The 21020-nt window shown below is 38.7% G+C and overlaps 1 protein-coding gene across 1 annotated transcript; it reads left to right on the forward strand.

Annotated features, from left to right (window-relative positions):
* The first annotated feature begins 20229 nt into the window (after window positions 1-20229).
* Window positions 20230-20668, forward strand: LOC103305110 (60S ribosomal protein L32-like). Its single transcript, XM_054714311.1, has one exon. The coding sequence runs from the start codon at window positions 20261-20263 to the stop codon at window positions 20666-20668; it is 408 nt and encodes a 135-aa protein (XP_054570286.1). The 5' UTR covers window positions 20230-20260.
* The last annotated feature ends 352 nt before the right edge of the window (window positions 20669-21020 follow it).

The raw sequence follows: 21020 nt of genomic DNA on the forward strand, positions 1-21020 counted from the left end.
GAGAGAGAAACATCAATGATGAGGAAGAATCATTGATCGGCTGCTTCCTGCACGCCCCCCACTGGGGGCTGAATCCCCAACCTGGGCATGTGCCCTTGACTAGAATCGAACCCAGGACCCTTCAGTCCACAGGCTGGCTCTCTATCTGCTGAGCAAAACCGGCTAGGGCTATTCTCACATTTCAGTTCTTCCTTTGTTAGCCTTCTTGATAGGTTGTCAACAATGGTTGTCTTACTTAACCTTTTCTGACTTTTGTTTTGAAGTGGCCAGTCATATTTTTTGACATTTTTAAAAGGGAATAGACCCTTCCCCATACACTCAAAATTTTAATGAAAATTAGTGAAACCCTAAGGGCAGAAGGAGTTCTAAGATGTAGGTCTGGTGACTGGTCCATGAGGCTGGACTGAAGCAGGGAGGAATTCATGAAAATAGGGTCTAAAACATCTGATTTCAGTTTAACTCAGTTATCCTATGAAGACAAAGTCTGAAATAGGGCAAAGCACCTGGTTTCCAAAAACAACATATGCAAAATGAAGGCATCCATTTTACCTTTAATTTGTCCATCAGTTTTCAGAGAAGCTGCAATTAGGCTGCAAAATATTACCCCAAATATCAAAAGGCCCTTTGGATTTCAGAGATCTCTGGTGGAAATGGCTTGATTTTTATCAATTTTCAGTCTTGGTATTATTATTAGTTTCTCTCTCAAACTCAGATTGCTGGACCAGTAAGTTTATAACTTGGCCTGGATAAGAAGCAGTTAGTCTAGGTTTACAGGACCTGAGTCAAGGGTGGCCCGGTTCAGTTTGCAGTGCTCACTGATCAAATGGTTCCTTTGCATTTCAGTGAATGAAACTGCTCTCAGGTTTCTCCCATGGCAGTCCTGAGGTGCACTCTCAGAAATTCACAGTATAGAGAGCCAGCATTGAGGATTTCACCTTTAACACCATTCATCTCCATTTTAGTCTTATGTCCTCAGCCCTCTCTGATCCCTAGGGCTTTTTTTCACTCAGTAATGACTAAGATTCTGAGGAAAATGCCTTCTGCCTTCACTGAGTTGCTACAAGAAAGCTATTTGAAAATAGATTTTGGCCGGAGAATAAAAACTTCTCACCCCAAAATAACAAGGCCCTCTTCTCACCTCCTCCTCTCACCTCCTCCTATCACCACAACCTGTTCTGCCCAGTGGTGTTGCAGGATGGAGTGCTGGGCAGGGGTGGGTGGAGGATGCTCACCCTCAGGACTTAGTTATCTCTCCATCATCAGGCACCCCACCCATAACTGCTGGAAGGCTCATCCACCCCCATGTGCTCAAATCACCTTGTTTTTGTTGTCGTCCTTGTTGTTTTTACTTTTGCTTTTTGTGAATGTCAAACTAGTATCACAAATTGACAGTAAACTTAGCCACTTCAGATCATTGTTCCTGACTATTAATCTAGAAGTAATTATGGACTCAATAATATTCTGAAAGCAATCTGCTTACTGTGTTGTATTATATTGCCCTCACTTTCAATTATTAAAGGGAAAACATAGAATGATGTTGGAAACTGTGATTTTCCCAGCATAGCCCACTGAAAGCTTGCTCTGCATGTCCTGGCTGACCAAAGGCCTGCACACATTCCCATTATGAAATCCATATTATTGAGAGCAGAGAAATTTTATATCATTTTCTTTCATTGCTCAACCTCTACTAATGATTTTGAAGCTAACTATGGAAAACTATCTACTGTCAGGAATTGTAAATGGAAATTTTATAACTGGGGTTGCCAGAACAAACCAGAAAAATATATTATTTGAGAAAAATTATATTCCATAAAAAAAGTTCCAAAGCTCTATCTCTTGTGCAAATATTTTGTGTGTATGTCACAAAATATTCCATTATTCTTTATATACATATGTATATACTAGAGGCTCGGTACACAAAATTCTGCACTTGGAGGGGGGTCCCTCAGCCCAGTCTGCACCCTCTCACAGTCCAGGAGTGCTCGGGGGATGTCCGACTGATGACTTAGGCCCGCTCCTGGTAAGTCATCAGTCATACATCCTTAGTGCTGCCACGGAGGCAGGAGAGGCTCCTACCACCACTGCTGCACTCGCCAGCCATAAGCCCAGCTCAGGGCTTCTGGCTGAGTGGCACTCCCCCTGTGGGAGTGCACTGACCACCAGGGGGCAGCTCCTGCATTGAACGTCTGCCCCCTGGTGGTCAGTACACGTCATAGCGACCGGTCGTTCCACCGTTTGGTCAATTTGTATATTAGGGTGTGTGTGTGTGTTGATTATAGAGAGAGATAGAAACATCAATGATGAGGGAGAATCATCAATCAACTGCCGCCTGCATTCATACTTTGTTACAGCAGCTCTAGCAAACTCATACAGCTGTGTTAAGTGGGTGCTTACTATAAGATGGGCTGACCATTAGGGAGGTGGAATTATCCAGAACCTTGTCTTTTGATGCAACACAGGGCAGCCTTTACATTATCCTATAAAGCTAATGTGTTGGATATTCACAGGGGTATAAGTGCCCACATTTGTATTAAAAAGTTCTCCTATATCAATATAAAGTTGACTTTGAAAGTTGTAAAACTAAATGCAGGGTTTCCTCCAAGATTTAAGCCCTAATTTGGAAAAATCGGAAAGAGAAGCAGATTCACAGAAGGGAAAATTCAATAGGAGGGGCTTGGGGGTCTGGAGTTGGAAACTTAGCAGGTGGTGTAGCCATTATATTAGAAATATGGCAAAGAAAACAATAGAGTAGGAAGAGGAGTAAACTGGAGAGATTGGGAAGAACCCAGTTTGCTGGCTGTGGGTTCCAGAAGAAGACATAGATTTTGGAGTTGCCAGTGTAAAGTCAACAGACAGGAGAGAGCTAACCAGGGATGGGACTAGGAGGTTGGCTAAGGGGACCACTCACACCCTGGAGAAGTGGACTGAAAGCAGAGAGAGAGAAGTTAGTCCAGGGGCTGAATCATAGACGTCGAAGGAAGGCAAGGAGCCAAACTTAATGCTCCAGTAAACATTTTAATAACTTCTGACTGTAAACAATGATATAAACGGAGCCACTCCAAAATGGAGCCGGAGATGTCATCCCAGAGGAACTGACTTACACTTCTTAGACCTCAAAACTTTGTAAAGCTAAAACAGGGCAAACTTGCCTGTGCACTAGGCCTAAGCAACCTTGTGCCCCGATAACTTTTTGCAAAGGTAACAAGAAAGCAGATATTATGACAACTGGGCTAAAGACTACTGGATTAAAACTTTGAAATGCATAGAATTATTGTCACCATGATATCTTATCTGCATCAACAGAAATGCTTTCCTTCTATTGATGTAATTCTTCCCCTTCCCTTTCTCAAACATACCCTTTGCTTTTGTCTCCTAATCAGAACATTATGTGGGCTTCTGCCTGAATTAATGATGTCCAAAATGTCATTTTACTTATCTCAAATAAATGTTTGTTGTCTTTCACTTAGAAAGGTCTTTTTGTTTTAAAGTTTTATCTAGAAGTTTCCCAGGGACACCGACCTTATGTATCAACTTATTTGTACAAAACTCAAGTAGCCAACATGGAAGTTTGCATTCAAGTGCAGAAAGGACTCAATTCTCTCTTCATTCAGTTTCTTTTAATCAGCCCAGATGGATTCAGAGTCTCTTCTGTAATCAAGCTCCCAAATCTACATTTTGTCACCTCCACAGTATGTGGAAGCTGTCCCATGGGCATAGCTTTGTGTATTTCAGCAAATATACAAACTGTTCTGCAGGCAGAGGGGAGATTTATTTACAAGTTCTCAAAGCGCCTTGGAAATTCATATGAGACATAAATATTGATATATGGGTAATGGTTAAATGGATGAGTGCCTTTTATTATTATAATAAACTTTTTTAAAGTAATTGTTTTTTCTATGAAGTAAATATACCAATTGCAAAGTAGCGATATTTGAATACAGATCTAAATAAATAAATTGTTAAAATCATATTTTATCTGCTATCTTAACCATGCAGGCATTATAGAAGCTATAATATCATTGTTGCAGCAATTGTGTTAGTTAATCTTTTGTTTTTCAGAAAGCTGGTATCCACCCCTTGGAGATCAAAGGGGTGCTGGTTAAAATATAGCTGTCTGGCCCCACCCTCCCCTACTGAATCAGAATCATTGGGGTCCAGAGGTTGGACATCCCCATTTTTAATTAGCTCTCTTAGAGAATTTTTATTTACTCTGATAGTTGAGACTATTGGCTTTTAGAGATTAAAAGGTGCTGGGAAAATAGTTAATGACCTCATAACTTCTGCATGTCCTGCCACCCATTAGAGATACACATATATTACTTTATTCCAAATTTAAGTCACTCACTATGTGTCCTCCCAAGAAGTTCTCAAGCCCTAGCTAGTTTGGCTCAGTGGATAGAGCATCAGCCTGTGGACTGAAAGGTCCCAGGTTTGATTCCGGTCAAGGGCACGTGCCTGGGTTGTGGGTTTGACCCCCAGTAGGGGGCATTCAGGAGGCAGCCAATCAATGGTTCTTTCTCATCATTGATGTTTCTATCTCTCTTTCCATCTCCCTTCCTCTCTGAAATCAATAAAATATATTAAAATTCATTTAAAAAAATAAGAAGTTCTCAAAATATATGGGATGCTGCCCTAACTCCACACTCCTACCTTGGGCTGGGGTCCATGCCTCCCTGGGGATCACCTCAGCCCTGGGTGACCCCTTCACTCTGAATGCATCCCTGGCTCTGTCTGTGGCTACAGAACTGTCCATCACACACTGCAAATAATCTCCGCACCAGAGTGTGTCTATTAGGTATTTTGTTATTTCCAGGCACACATCTCAGTTGATTTTTATTCTCTGTTTAATTTTTTGTGAAGTTTTCTTATTCATATCAAGCAAAAGAGTAGGAAAAAAAACCTGAGTAAAGCAGACCTCATTGTATCTTTATCACTCCTATATTGGCTCTGAGGATGATTAGAAAAGTAGGCACAGTCCTCAAAGAATCCTCAGTGATAAAAGGTTATTCTTAATCCTATCATTGGTGTCTGCATGTTTTTCAGGTGCCAACTTTCTTTTCTCTGACCAATGCAAAGTATGTTTGGAAAGCATTCTCTCCACAGCTTCCCAAGGCACCTGGACAATCTATGCCCTTCTGTTTCAGGTGCTGACCAAACACAGGTAACTTGCTGCAGGGGCTCATATAGGGGGCAGCTGGGACAGTGTATTACTTCACTGCTTGTGCCTTAGCCTTCATGGGGCTGCAGGTAGAACCGACAAGCATGGCTGTGTCCTCCCATGAGCAGGATGGGGAACCCTTCACAACACTTACCCTGTCTCCATGTGTAATTAAAAATTTGAACCTAAAGATAATGTAAACAAATGTTTTCCATTCATAGACAAAGAAGTCACAGTACTCAAAGGCATTCTCTGATGCCCCCAACCAACAAATATCACAGGGGAACCCTCATGATCCTGTTTTGAGTATTTAGGGGTAACCGTGTTATGTGGGACTGAGGGTGCTGGATGGAGAACCCCACTCAAGTTAACATGGGCAGAAGCCTGAGTCTGCGAAGGAGGTCACACTTGCGATGGAGTCCGGACACTGGCAGCAGGGTATAGGCACCTCGGGACGGCCCCTCTCACCTCTGCTGCTCTCAGCATACAGCTGGGTTCTTTCTCAGGCTGACCTGTTTGCTCTACGTTTGAAAACACATCTGGCTCTCCTGGGGAAGAGTGATATTTACTCAGTACTTATTTGGAAATCCTGAGAGAGGACTCTAGTTTCCCAGGATGGCTTGGTAATTATAACTGGTGCAGCCCAGGTCACGTGTCCACACTGGGGCCACCTACTTAAGGGCAAGGAGTTGGAGCTCTGGGGAGTCCCAGACTTTGAGGTGATGGCGTTCCAAGAAGATAATGCAAATTGTCATTTAGGAATACAAAAAAAAAAAAAAGAAGAATGCTATTGAGGCACAAAGTCCCCAACTAATGGTAGGTGATTAGAATGCTCAGAAACCTGTCATTTTCTTCTTCAGTGAGATCACCCAAGACCTGTTTAAACCTGAGATTATTTAATTCCTCATCAGATTAAGTATTAGATTTTAAAATAAATGAGAATAAAATGACCAATGGTTACAGAATATTTACAGGGCCCTAACATTTTTTTCCTATAATGTCCTTTAACTATGTAAATGATATTTTACAGGTGATAAACCAGTTTATCTTTAATATTTTGGGCCATACGTTCAGAGGAACATGTACCTTCACGCAGCCTGAGTCATATATCTGGGAGGCTACTGACTCTGCTGGCACTGTGGTTAGTAGTTCACATATAATAAGACATTTTATCATACAAATCCCTTGTAGAGTACCCATCAGACCCACTTTACAGATGGAGATACTGAGTCTCAGGGTCACTCACCTTGGTTGCCTGGTAGAACACTTTACATGGGCCTAGTGCTCAGCTACTAATTATTTCAATCACTGCTTTTTCCTCTGCTGTCCAGGCTGGATATCTGTTCTCTAGGAGGCGTTGCCTCTCCCTGCCCCAGTGGGTGCCCGTCTGAGGCAGCAGTCGGAAGGGCCAACATGTGAAGCTGAGGAGGCTGCATCCTGAAGGCAGGCACCACCAAAGCCTGGTCTCAAGGATCAATGGCGATCTCTAGTCACAGCTGAGCAAGGAAGGCAGGCAGCCAGGTCAGAGCTCCCACATGGCTGGGGACTGGTCGGGTAGACCAGAGACTGGAAAGCAGTCACTTCAGCTGCATGACAGAGAGAAGATGACAAGTCCCAGAAGGTCAAGGGAAGACATGAAAGAAAGTGAAAGACTACGGTGTACCTGAGACCAGTGATGTCATTTAAGGTCTTCCACCAAGGACTGAGCTGTATTTCAACCCTCTCTTTAGCATTTACATATATAATTATATTTTGTTTTATAGCTGGCTGGATAACTTAAAAATCAGTTCACTGAAAACAACGGGGCCTAAGTGACCGGGATTTCAGCATCTTCAACCAAACATTAAGCTAAGAAGTTTTATAAAAGCTCAACCCAGGTTGACTTTGGAATGTTCTGGAGCATTTCCTGATTATTTGCAGAGAAGTATTGCCTGAACCCCACATTTGAGTGTGGATGTGTGCTTTGATTTATGCAATTTTATTGATTTTATCAAAGTTATCTGCGACTTTATCAACAAATGAGAAAGTGATTATTCCTTTGCTTTACAAAATAAAAATATTCCCCTACAACACTTTTGAAATAATTGCCTGATTTATTTTAATAGGATATGCATTCATTTGCTATAGATTCTGTAAGATAATATAAATATATGACTACATTCGAACATTTTCAATGTCATGCTAATTTGAAATGATCTTTCATCTTAAAGACAAATGAAACAACTGGAGATATCTAACTTAAACATTGGCACAAGGTAGAGATGCTTATCAAAACTATTTGAAAAGACAAGCTAGATATAGGCAAGTGAACAGAGCTATTAAACAACATAAAACTCCACCACTCTTATCACTTGATTCAGCAACCATTAATTAGTTCTGAGGATAGAAATGCAAAATGTGTTACAGCATCTGGAGATAATTTCTTTAAGGAGGTAACCAAGTTAAATAAGGCCATAAGGTTGAGGCCCAAATCTGATGGGACTCTGGTTTTATGAGAAGAGGATTAGGGAGAAATTTCTCTTTCTCTGACTTGTAATATGAGTAAGAAGTTGGTTGTGTGCAAGTCAGGAAAAGGGCCTGACCAGAAAGAACCCTACCATTCTGGAACCCCGATCTCAGACTTCCAGCCTCTAGAATTGAGAAATAAATGCTTGTTGTTTAAGATGCCCAGTCCATAGTATTTTGTTATGGCAGCCTGAGCTGACTAAAACAGTGTCCTTGCTCTGAGTGTTAAAGCCTGTGCCCTAGATCTTTCTAGAATGGCAAAGCTGCTCCCTTGTATTCTCTGTCTGTGCATTTTGGGTGCCCTGTGGAAGGAGGCCTGACAGTGCCTGAGAAATACATATTAGTGTCTCTTTACAGTACTTTTAGCAATTCAAGTTTGGTCCCTGGGAAAACACCACAGTCACAGCTTTTGTTTAAATCATTAACTTATGTGTCCTATTTATCAAACCCAGAAGGTTGCTTGGCTTCTGAAAAATAATATTAATGTTTTGTTTTGTTTTTAATTAAGGCTGGCATGGAGATTGCCACAAATAGTTAATTTCACACTGCTTTGTGGCACCCTGCAAATTATCATGTGTGTAAATTGCTTTAATGTTGATATTCTCTTTCCCATGAACATTCAGTGATTCCCGCATGTGTTAAGGATTATAATGAGAAATGAATTTTTTTCTTTATCTTCATAGAAAATCATATTAGATGTAATTGGATAAAACTAGGAATAAACAATCAATCATTCTTTGTTTGGGCTCAGGTTTATATTTAGGTCATTAGACTTTAAAAATTTTATTGATTTTTAAAAAGAGGGGAAGGGAGAGGGAGAAACAGAGAGAGAAATATTGAAGTCAGAGTGTAACATCTATCTGCTGCTTCCTGCACGCCCCCTACTGGGGATCAAACCTGCAACCCACGCATGTACCCTGACTGGGAATCAAACTGGTGACTTTTGGTGTAGGGGATGATGCTCAACCAACAGAGCTACATCAGCCAGAGTTCATTAGACTTTTAAAATGGCATTGGTTCTACTTCTTGTTTTTGAGCAGTGGATACCACGGGTAATCATATGACTGGTCAATATGTTGCAGACTTCTTATATCCTCATATGATGGAAGGAGCAAGAACTCTCTCTTAGACCTCTTTATATGAGAACTAATCTCTTTCATAAAGGCTCTGCCCTCATGATCTAGGAACTTCCCAAAGACCCCACCTCCTAATACCATCACATTGTTAGGAATTTAATACATGAATTTTGGAGGGACACAAACAATTAGACCATAATATAATTTCAGAAATTAATTTTTAAAATGCCATTAAAATACCTGGAAACAGTTTATCACTTTGGATATTGCTATGGGAATTTCCTTGGTGGATCTAAGCCATGTTTTTTTAGGACTTCTAATTCTCCACTTTCTGAGTGGTTCCCCTAACACTCAAGGAGTTACGAGGTTTTCCAGTCTGTCTGTTAGAATCAAGCACAGTTTCTGGCTTCTTGTGAAGGCTGGGTGCTATCCTGTTCTTTCCTTTTGGGTAATTCTTTCTCTTTCTTGGTTTCCTCACACAAAGGTACTGATACCCTGCTGAGTACTCAGGAGAGACTGTTTCACATCCCCAGAGAGCCTTCTCTTGCAGTGCTCTCCCCTCCATTGCTATGTTCTGCAAACTCCATCTGTCTTCTAGAGGTATTGCTTTCAAAGTTCAAAAGTCATACTTTACTTACCATGCAGTAATCTTTCCTTAATTCTGTACTTCCGTTAACCAAGGCATATATTTTTTTGTCTGTCAAAGAGGAAAATTATCTTGGGGATTAAAAAAAAAAAGACAGCCCTTCTTACATGAGACTTTATGATTACAGAGTGACCGCAGGTCTTTTGTAAGGTCTTATGTTGCAGGAAGTATGTCTTCTTATTTGGCTTGTTATTATTTTCAGCAACAAAAATAGAACCTTTTTGATTTTCTTTCCACCTTACAGAGAGGCTGATATGGTGCAAGTAGACAGGCACAGCCAGATCACCTAAGGTTCCATATATTCCTGCTTTTCATTTGTTTCTTGTACAGCAGCAGAAAGAAGTTACTAAGATGTTTACTGAAATTTGATCCTTGGGATCTGGGATATATGAAGATAGATTACTTTTGATAATATAAATTCAGTTATTCAGAAAAAATACAGGAAATTAATATAAGTATTTAATTCATGGCAAACATGTGTATATGTTAGCATTTTGCTTTGCTAAGATTGATGCTACATTTTGCTGAATTTAGTTATTTGAAACGTTCTAACTACTAGATGAAGTCATTCTCATAACAGATTCTACTTTCCTTATCTTTACTCCAAATATTTATATTTTTACTATTTTATTTAGTTTTAAAATATTTTGGAGTATGTATTACCAAAAAATTAAAGGTATACTTAAAACCTTGATAAGACATTGATCTTAATTATATTAACCTTTCCAAACTGTAAGGTTCAGCTGTGCCCATCTATCAATGTCTAACTTAATAGATCCAATCACTGGTTCTAAGTTTATTTTAATTAAAACTTTAAGCTGGGTCATTGCATTAACACTTACATTTGTTCTTTGTTTAAATATTCACTAAATGATAAAACTCTCAAGGTATTTCTTGAGGACATGATCTACCAAATTGCTTTAATGGATATTATACAACAGAGAAATAGTAAATCATAAGGAAAATGTGTGGGACACTTTGAACATTACTTTATACAAATATTTGGGTAACTCTTGTGAACTAGAATACTATTTCTTGAATCTGAAAATTATGACTGAGACATTATCCTATAAAATTATAGCCAAACTGGTCTAAATAAAACCTCAGGTGTATCCTAACAGCCTCTCTCTCTCTCTCAAAGGGGATGGGCTCAGATTTCCTAAATTGTTTGCAGCAAGGCAAGCCAGTGGAGTGGAGAAATAAAAAAATTATAATCGCCAGGATTTCTTTTTCTCCAAAGCAGGAAGGCACTATCCACACATTATAAATGTTACACCAGCCCTGTGTTTATTCTCTGAGATGGCAAGACAAGGGTCAGCTCTACAGAGTGTGGACCAGGCATTGCCAGGGTATCAGAGTACTGCGTCTCTCGATTTCCAGTGGCCTTTCCTACCCAGGGCCACATAATTGTGTTATCCTCACATTGTTTTTGACAATCATCTTTTAAGTACACAATCCAGTGCACAATTCAAATCACCTCCCCAAAACATGTCACTCATCATAGCCTATTCAGGAGTCTTAGTTTGACCCACAGAGATATATAATAATTAGCCACAGAATACTAAAATAAAGTTGTTGGGGTTTTTTGTTTCTTGTTTTAATAAAGCAGAATCACCACCCAGTGTGTTTCCAAATGCTCTGGTAAGTGTGAGGACATATTGTTCCAAAAGTTGCTGGCTCTGTGTGGTATATCTGTGACAAGATGGTGAACGTTGTTCCTGATTTGGGAACCCCATTGGAGAACCACACTATCACCACTATTTGTAGGGTTGACTATTAACCCTGGTTTCTAGGAGGAGGTACATGCAGCAGGAGTATAAATTAGAAAAATTACACACACCAAGTTGTTAGAAGTTGTTCACGTGGCTATATAGCCAGGTTAGCAGACAGGAAACTGCTAAAGTCCAGAATTCCCTTGAGGATACACATTTAGGAGAAAAATTAATTTTAGGATAATCCTTTGACTTCATGTATGGTAATTTTGTTAATATTATCTACTCTGTTGCTTGGTAATTGAAGCACTTTAAGCAAATGTTGCAGTTAGGTACACAATTGTCTGTTTTAGTCCCCCAAATGGAAAATGTAAGCATGTGGCTTGATTCTAAAAAATGGTGTCATCGTTGTTTTGAGGTTCCCAGAATATTCACAGGGGTATAAGTGCTCACATTTGGATAATCAATTATTAAAAGGAAAACACTGGATGATGTAGGAAACTGTGATTTCCTGTGATTGACACAATGTCAATGATCAAACTGTTATGTATTAAAAAGTGAGTAACCCATCATGTTTCAAATACCTTTAATAAAGGGGCAGGGTCTGAGGTCATCTCTGCCTGTGATGGCCTTAGCGTGGGCCTTTACATAGTAGGAGTGCAGTAAACACTTGACCACAGTGCTAAATATGAAACTTTTCATTATTGGTTTGTTTGATTGACAGTTTCTCTTTATGGAATATTCTAATCTATGTACTAATGAGACAAATTATTGATGGTATTTCCTAGTTTGCTTCAGCAATGTAATCCTACAAAAGTTATGAAATGGAATATCACCATCAACATTATACTGTGTGCCAAATCTCCTTCCTCCCTCTTCTTTCTCCTTCTTCTATCTTCTCATATTCCTGTTTTTCCTTTTTCTATTCCTCTCTCTCTCTCCTTCCCTCCCCCATTTTCTAGATGTGTGTGGTTCCTGTCCCATCAGTGGCCATCTATTGGTATGTGAAGTGAGGAAAGAGGAAGCCTGTGATTCATTTATTTATATAAAGTTGTCTGTTGAGTCTTCTTGGAAAAGTTGAACAATGGTTTTTGTTTTCAAAATATTTCACTTTGGCCATAAAGTTCATTTTTTCTTAGCACTTATAATTTGTCTTTCTCTTACCTTGAGTGTTTTCTTGATAACAAAAAAAAGGAATGTTCTATAATCTAGGTTATTATGTTCCTAAACAACTCAGCTGATAGGATAACTTTTCAAGCTTTTTGATACTTGTGAACTTATTTGAAGTTTACTCTCTCTAACTTCACAGACCTTCATGTAGTGATTCCAAGGTCATAAATAAAAACAACACAAATTCAACATAGATATTTTTTATATATGACACAGCTTTCAAATATGTGAATGTTCATAGAGGAAAGCAGCTAATGATTTTATCAAGGGACATGGAATCAACTATAGAGGAAATGTGAAATTAACAGATCACAGATAGTCACATTTTTGCAAAATTATACCAGTCTGGGTATTTTGAAAAGCATGTCATAATGTAAGATAAAATCAAATTGTATATGTTTTTTACTGCTGTCAAATGTCAAAGTAGCTGTCATTGTTAGTACATAAATAAATACATTATTTCAACCTTTGGCGCCATTGACATTATGGGCTGAATAATTCTTTATGGCTGGAGCTGTCCTATGCATTGTAGGAAGTTGAGCAACATCTCTAGATTCTACCTGCTAGATAGATGCTGGTAGTAGAATTCCTCATCCCCATCATGATAATAAAAAATGTCACCAGTCATCACCAAATGTTACTTGGGGAGGCAAAAATCACCCTTGCTTGAGAACTACTGGTACATATAATAGAATCAAACACCTCAAATAAACACACAATTCCAATATCAATTTAGGAGGGATATTTTTACAACTTTGGGTCAAATGTTAAATAATCAAAACAATTCACTTAATTGATTTTTCTCCTTTCAAAGTTTTATGTATGTATTTATTTTTAACTTTGAATAGGCATAGTAAGAGTTCATATTCTGACCCATCAATCAGTCCCTCATAGTGAATTATTTCGTAAGCCAGTAGAACTACACAGATGAATGTAACTTTATAGCACTATTGGACATTTAGACAAAACAGGAAGACAACATTCAGCTGCATACAAGGTCATAACAAGGAACAGCTACAGGGTGAGCCCTACATAAAAGTCAATCTAAAACCACTGTCAATTTAGCATTAGAGAAAGGTATTGATGTTACAATGGGATAGCCATCCTGGGCATTAAGGTATAATGAGGGCATGGGAAATACCTACAATGAGGGCATGGGATAGCCACCCTCCCCCTTTATTTAACACAACCAAACATTTTGTTCTAATGGTACATTTTGAAAGGGTATATTGAAAGATGTCTAAAAAAAGCTGTCCCTAAAAGAAAGGTGCAGTGGACTCTGCCATGTGGGAAGAGGAGACACACTCATTCAGCACCAGGGTATACTGCTGGGAGAAGGGAAAGTGTGAAATGCAGACCCACAGTAAATATACTTGCCCTAACATTTATGTCAATTTATTTTATCTATATAAATGTATCTGTATACATTTTGTATATATGGTGAAGAAACTTGGTCTGTTTAACACAATAAATGGGAGAATCTGTGGACCACAGCTGTTGTTTTTACAGTTTCAAAGACTGCCTTGCTGAGAGGGATTGCATGAGCTCCATAGGTAAGAACTAGGATCAACCAATGAAATTGTCTCACACTGCACCCTAAGATGTGAAAGTGTGGTCAAGTCCAATCCTAATGGCTTCCTTCTCCACCTCAGGATTTCTGTGAGCTCTGAAACAACTTTCCTGCCATGAGCACCATAGATCACTGTGGCTCAACGAACCACAAAATCTGTTCCAGTGATTGGCTATGGCAGTTGATGGACTGTGAATGCAGAGAAGCAGAAAATAAGCTCTGCAGCAGGCTCTTAATCAAGCAAAGACTCAACAGTTTAATAAGTCTATAACTTTCTCCCCTTCAGTAATAGTAGGGCAGTGCAGCAATATTGTTTCAGACGAAAGTTGATATGTTATCTAGGTAGATAACTTCATCCATATTTCACAATGAAACCATGGTTGGAATTTATCTGAGTTAATCACTCCATTTCTTTTTTCTCTATGCTTCTTAACCATATGGCAATAGTACATCTATCCAATGTCCACTTGTACATACACACACTTGAGAATGAAAATGTATGCCTTTGCCTTCTAAAAACACAGGTGTAAATTTCTCCCATCAAGTTTAGAATCCCTCTTGCAAATTATCAAGAAGTTCAGCATGTTCTTCTTGAGAACTCTACCCCTCCACAACTTTCCTCAGAATTCTGGTGTTGGACTGTACCCTTTGATTTCAAAGACTTCAGAGAAGTAATGCAGAGTGGCAAGAGTTGACTAGAGAACTTGTAGTTTGAAATCACCTCTGCATTTATTGTTACCTGACAGATCTTTGTCCACCATGGTGCTAATTTGCTTCTTTAAGGCTGTCACCTGCACTGATCCCTGAGGACCTCTATGCTCTGGACACAAGGATTGTGCTCTTCAGCTTGTGATATTCAGACTTCTCAAAGCATGACTGCTACATCAAGGTGGGTGTCTCAAAGGATATTTTAGTCTTAAGCCACACACTACAGGAAGCAGACCTGCTCTGTTAGCACAGACTCAGAGCATCAAGCCAGAATCCCACTGCACACTCCTTCCCTGTGAAGAGCCCACTCTTGGTGCCCGGCCCCTTGTTCTACAATAGACAAGCATCTGAAGCAACCCATCCCACTCACCCTCTTCCACTTCTGGCTATTTACAATGCATTTTCATAAAGGTTCTTGGCAGAGCTAATGAAGATCTTTCCTAAGATGACTATGTGTGACTCAAGTTTTTTTTTTTTTGTATGTTTCTTTTTTAAATTAAGATTCAATTCAGCAAGCTATACAAAACTCTGCACACCCACATGCACTGTGATACTCACACACTCACATACACTCATATATTGCACTTTAATTAATCATATCATTAAATCATGAGAATATAGAAATAAAAAGTACTTCAGACTTACTCAAATCTATAGGGTGGTTCCTTGCTGGTTCATAACTTAGTCTACCCATTGTAACTGTTTTCAGTTAACATATTTAATGGTATTTAATTGCCATTCTCTCCATACTTATTTTTTTCTCCTTACTGGAAAATGTATTTCTTTCTTTTGTTGAACTCTGGGCTCAGGTTGAGTAGTGAACATTTCTTGGAAGAAGAGGCATGGGTGACAGGAGCCACTTTAATATTCTTCACTGTGGGTGTGTGAAATCTAAAATGACCATGGAACCATACTTCTAAGCCCTAAATAAGCTTCCCCGTGTTGTGTACTACATTGGATAATTTAAAAACAGGCCATTTATTGGGCCACATTGTTATAGGTTCAGTAAAATTTGCATTTGCTTAATTTCTGGTGAGATTTTAATCAGGCATAACATTCCAGGAATTTGATTTGTCAAAAAATAAATTTAAAAGTAAGAATATCTGTTAAGCCAGAAATACTTTTCCTAAGATTTTTTATTTTTCCTAAGGAAATAAAGATATATATATATATAGTGAGTAGAGTTGAGGAATCCTGAAATAGTAAAGAGTACTAGGTCAGAAACCAGGTTTGAAATCCTGACTTCTCTCTTAACTGTATGGCCTCAGATGAATCATTTGGCCTCTTGGTGATTCAGTGTCCATATCTGGCAAATAGGAATTACATCAGTCATCTCATAGAAAAGTCATGGTGCTGAATGGATTAATAAATAGTTAGCACTGAGCAAGGATGAGTAAGCACTTTGGTTATCCACATACCTCAACCATTCATTTCAACATTGTGAAAAAAAAAAAACAGTGCAAATAATAAAGCAAACACCTAGAATAGTCAAGTAGTGATACTTCTTATTTTCTTCAGATTAAAAAAAATCCAAAAACTTAAAGTAGTATTACACTTAAATGATATGTTGATTAGATTTTCTTTATTTGTTTTTTTTCCAGTCCAGTTTATCTTTCTACCTCCCAATCAAGAATATTACAGACATTTTTCTTATCAATTATTTAAGCTTTACCACAAATAAATACATGTATTGTTTATATCTATTATTCAACTATCGTTATAATCATCTTTTCATCCACCGCCTATTTATTTATCCATTCTTCTAGCATCTAATTATTTTATGGATTTTTAATATCAAAATATTTTCATCAATTATGTAAGCTTATTCATTGTTTCTGCTCTTGTTCAGAACAAGGCAGCAAAATAGCATGGTTCAACTTGGTTCCAAATCCACTTCTTTTATATTGTACTAGAGGCCTGGTGCACAAAATTTGTGCATGGGGGGTCCCTCAGCCCGGCCTACACCCTCTCCAATCAGGGTCCCCTCGGGGGATGTCCGACTGCCGGTTAAGGCCCAATCCTGCAGGGATCTGGCCTAAACCAGCAGTCGGACATCCCTCTCGCAATCCAGGACTGCTGGCTCCTAACCGCTCACTTGCCAGCCTGGCTAGCCCCCAACTGCCCCACTGCCAGCCTGACTGTCCCACAACTGCCCCCCCTGCTGGCCTGGTCACCGCCCAACTGCTCCCTTGCTGGTCTGATCACCCTCTAACTACCCCCTGCTGGTCACCCCCTAACTGTCTGGATGGAAGTCGGATGTCCAGAAGATATCTGGTCACCCGGTCTAATTAAAATATTACCCTTTTATTAGTATAGATGTTGTGGTTCCTACTTTTTTCACCCCATTTGTAGTAAAACATAAACAATACATTTATTATTAATAGTTAAATTTATTATTAACATAATTTATCATTTTTGTTATTCCTATGAACTTTCATACACTTTTCCTTTTAAAATATTTTCTTAATTAATTACATGGCAAATTCTTATCTTTTTTGCATGTGCAGAAATGTCTTCATCTTGTCCTCACACTATAACAATAGATCAAGTGGGTTTGAAAACAGCGTCCACCATTATTTTTCTTGAACACTTTGCAGACATATATTTTATGATGTTCCAGCTTATGTTGTTGCAGAAGAGATTCTTATTGTGTCTGTTGTTATTCACATTGACGACTATGAGTTTATTTTGTTAAATCTCTGAATACCTTTTCTATTTATAATTTTATTAAAATATGTCTAGTGTGGAATTATTTTATTTATTCCTATCAGCACTAGACATGTGCTGAATGTCTGAGAGTCATGGAAAAAGCATGACTGTTATCAATTAAAATGTTGTCCTTCTACTAATTCTTTATTTAATCTTTTAAAATTTTATTAACCTTTTAACCCCTGCAATGTGTTTTTATCTTATTTTACTATTAACTAATTTTATCTTCAGTTGTTTCTAATCTAGAGTTCATCTTTTTATTGAGTTTTTTTTTAAACAATTTGTTTTCTATTTTTAGGATTTTTAATAGGTTCTTTTTCATACCAAATGTATTTTTCAATCCTGTCATTTTCATTAATTCTATGGATGTTACTTAACCTTTCATTTCTTTGTTTCTTCATTAATTTGAACATATCCTATTAATATTATTTCCAGACTATTCTTTCACTTCCATTTTCTGATTAGATATTTCTCCATTTTACAACTTTGTTTGCTTGTGTGTATATTCTCAGCCCTTAGTTTTTAAAAAATGTGTATCTCCCATGATCTTTGGCCACTGGGAGTGAACATCGAAGTTTTTTCCTTTGGCCTCTGCTTAGTTCACTGTGATCCATTATTTCTATTCTCACTCCTTGGGCCAATTGGTTTTACTGTATTCCATAGCTCTGGGCTTCCTGTTACCCTCTGTTTGCACTGTAGGGTGGTATGCACCATGGAGGCTAGGCATAGTTAAACAGGTGATGTAAAGAATAGGTGGTTAAACATTCTGTCAAACTAATATACTTATGCCTGTTTTCTTGGACTTGACCAGAACTTACTCTTCTTAAGGGCAGGGACCTGTGTCTGTTTGTTCTTGACAAACCTCCAGCATGTAGAGCTGGTCTGGCAGCCAGCAGAGACTGAGGGAATGTGTGCGGAATGAATGGATGAGTCCTGATGCTTCTGCCCCATCCTATCATCACAAAGAGATCATGGCATGTGGTTGTCAGACTAAGGATGCAGAATTGAAAATGCCTCATGAATAGGATTATTGCCACATCGATGTTTTATATCACTTCTCTCCTTCACTCCCAGCGTGAGGCTGTTCTGTTTCTATTTAAATTTAACTCAAATGTTCCTTGGAAATTCATGGATGATTTCAGAGCTCAACTAAAAAAAAAAAAAAAAAAAAGAATATTCAATTGGAACCTTTAAGGTAATTTCCATTCAGTGTGTTGTTTGATAGCATGAAAACAGATGGAAAGAAGCATCTTTATTTTCTCTTTATGGTGCACTGGAAATAAAAAGTTAGAAAGTTGTCATGAGATGAGGCCTATAATTAAAAACAATTTGAGTTGATTTAACAGTTGGCTAAGCAATACTTACAGTTCCTTTTTGCATCATCAGAGACTAAGATGGAAGCTCCCTCTTTGATTGTTAATTATTCTTTTTTATTACAGTCATGACACTTAAGATTTTTTTTGTGTGCTTTAGTCTTCTCTGTAATTTAATGTTATGGTTAAAACGTTTATTTCTGCCTTGCCAAAGTTGTGTGTGTGTGTGTGTGTGTGTGTGTGTGTGTGTGTGTTTTCTGCCTAAACCTTCCAGCAGGAAAATTACCTCCAAGTCTCCCTTAAAATCTAGAGCAAAACTTGGCAGGACACCTCTGCTCTGGACATAGCATCAGAACATGGCCTCCACTGTCTTCATCACCAAGCCCCTCAACATCACTCACTGATTTCTCCCCATACCTGTGAACTGGGCAGGTCCCCTGCCACTCACCAAGTCATCCTGACTATTTTTGTTATCAATGTAAAAATATATATATATATATTTTCTTTATGAGGTACCTAGAGAATAAGAAAAAAATACATAGAGAAAAAAATCAAAATCAACTGTAATTACACCATCATAAGAAATGCTCATGGTTATTTTTAAAGGGATAGCTAGTTTCTGAATATGTGCTTTTGAAAGTCTGTTTAACCAGTTATCACTATACCATGAGGCTTTTTCCTTATGCAAAAAAAATATATACTTTGAGAGTGCCATTTGCTGGCTGAATAAAACCCCCTCTAAAGATATATTGACATAATTTACCATCCCTTTAATATTGGATGTGGATATTGTTTAAAATCTTTATATATAAAAGCCTAAGCAACCAAATGACCAAATGACCAAATGACCAAATGACCAGTCAACTGGTCACTATGACACTGACCACCAGGGAACTGACGCTCAAGGCACAGGATCGGCTCCCTCTTGTCTGGAGTAGGCATGTGGAGATGGGGTCAAAACTGGCTATCTGCATCCCCCAAGGGGTCATGGATTGCGAGAGGGTGCAGGCCAGGCCAAGGGACCCCACTGGTGCATGAATCTGTGCACTGGGCCTCTAGTGTTTTATAATAAGTAATAATGTTTGATTATCTTTACAAATATACATCTGTTTATATCTCATATTTATCAGCATACTAGTATGTTTCTAAAAGTCCACAGCTTTTAGGAATAGTTATTAATTATCAGATTTTTTTTCTTTTCGGTAAAAACACTTATTTTCTCTTATCAGGATAATTGAAAATAAGGTGTTACATTAAGATAAAGAATTTGACTGAATAACAGATTTTAAATGCCTTAGGATTCAGCTGATTTTTATTTGTACTAGAAGTTACAGCAAATCACAAAACCACAATTTGAGTTGAAATTCTTAGAAACAAAATTTTCTTCTTTTAAAACATCTTCTAATTTGGGGATCACTTCTTGGGCTGACCCAAAGCCACTCACTTTATGTGGCAATGCAGGCCAGGGAGCATGTGAGTAGATGGTGTTGGGGAAAGGGGTGAGGGCACTGTCCTTGACAATGCTTTACATAGCCACCTGAAGATGACCAATGAGGCCATGCTGCAGCAGCTGTACTCACTTCTAAAGTCAGTGAGCACCTCTATGGGTTAAATTTGTAGCCCCAAAAGTTATGTTGATTTGCTCTTCCTCAGCGCTACCTACAGAGGTGGCAGCCATCTCCTACTTGGCACCATGGCTGCCCTCAGACCCCTGGTGAAACCCAAGATTGTCAAAAAGAGGACCAAGAAGTTCATTCGGCACCAGTCAGACCGATATGTCAAAATTAAGCGGAACTGGTGGAAACTCAGAGGCACTGACAATAGGGTGCGCAGAAGATTCAAGGGCCAGGTCTTGATGCTCAAAATTGGTTATGGGAGCAACAAGAAAACAAAACACATGCTGCCCAGTGGCTTTTGGAAGTTTCTGGTCCATAATGTCAAGGAGCTTGAAGTATTGCTGATGTGCAATAAATCTTACTGTGCTGAGATTGCTCACAACGTCTCCTCAAAGAACCACAAAGCCATTGTGGAAAGAGCAGCACAGCTGGCCATCAGGGTCACCAATCCCAATGCCAGGCTGTGCAGCGAAGAAAATGAATAGACGGATTGTGAACACATTGTAGGTGTGTTAATAAAACCACAAACTTTTGCCAAAAAAAAAAAAAAGATATGTTGATTTGCTAATCCCTGGTAACTATGAATGTGACTATATCTGCAAATGGGATCTTAGCAGACATAATAATCAAGTTAGAGTGAAGTCATTAGTGTGGGCCTGAATTCCACTTGATTGGTGTCCTTATAAGAAGAGGAAAAGACATATAGACACAGATCTACAATGTCATCTGAAGACAAACATGTGAAGGCAGAGACTACAAGCCCAGAAACACCAGGATTGAGGGCAGCCACAGAAGCTAAGAGGAAGGATGCAACAGTATCCTCTGAGAGAGCAGGCT

This window comes from Eptesicus fuscus, chromosome 4 (assembly GCF_027574615.1).
Source record: "Eptesicus fuscus isolate TK198812 chromosome 4, DD_ASM_mEF_20220401, whole genome shotgun sequence".
Lineage (NCBI taxonomy): Eukaryota > Metazoa > Chordata > Mammalia > Chiroptera > Vespertilionidae > Eptesicus > Eptesicus fuscus.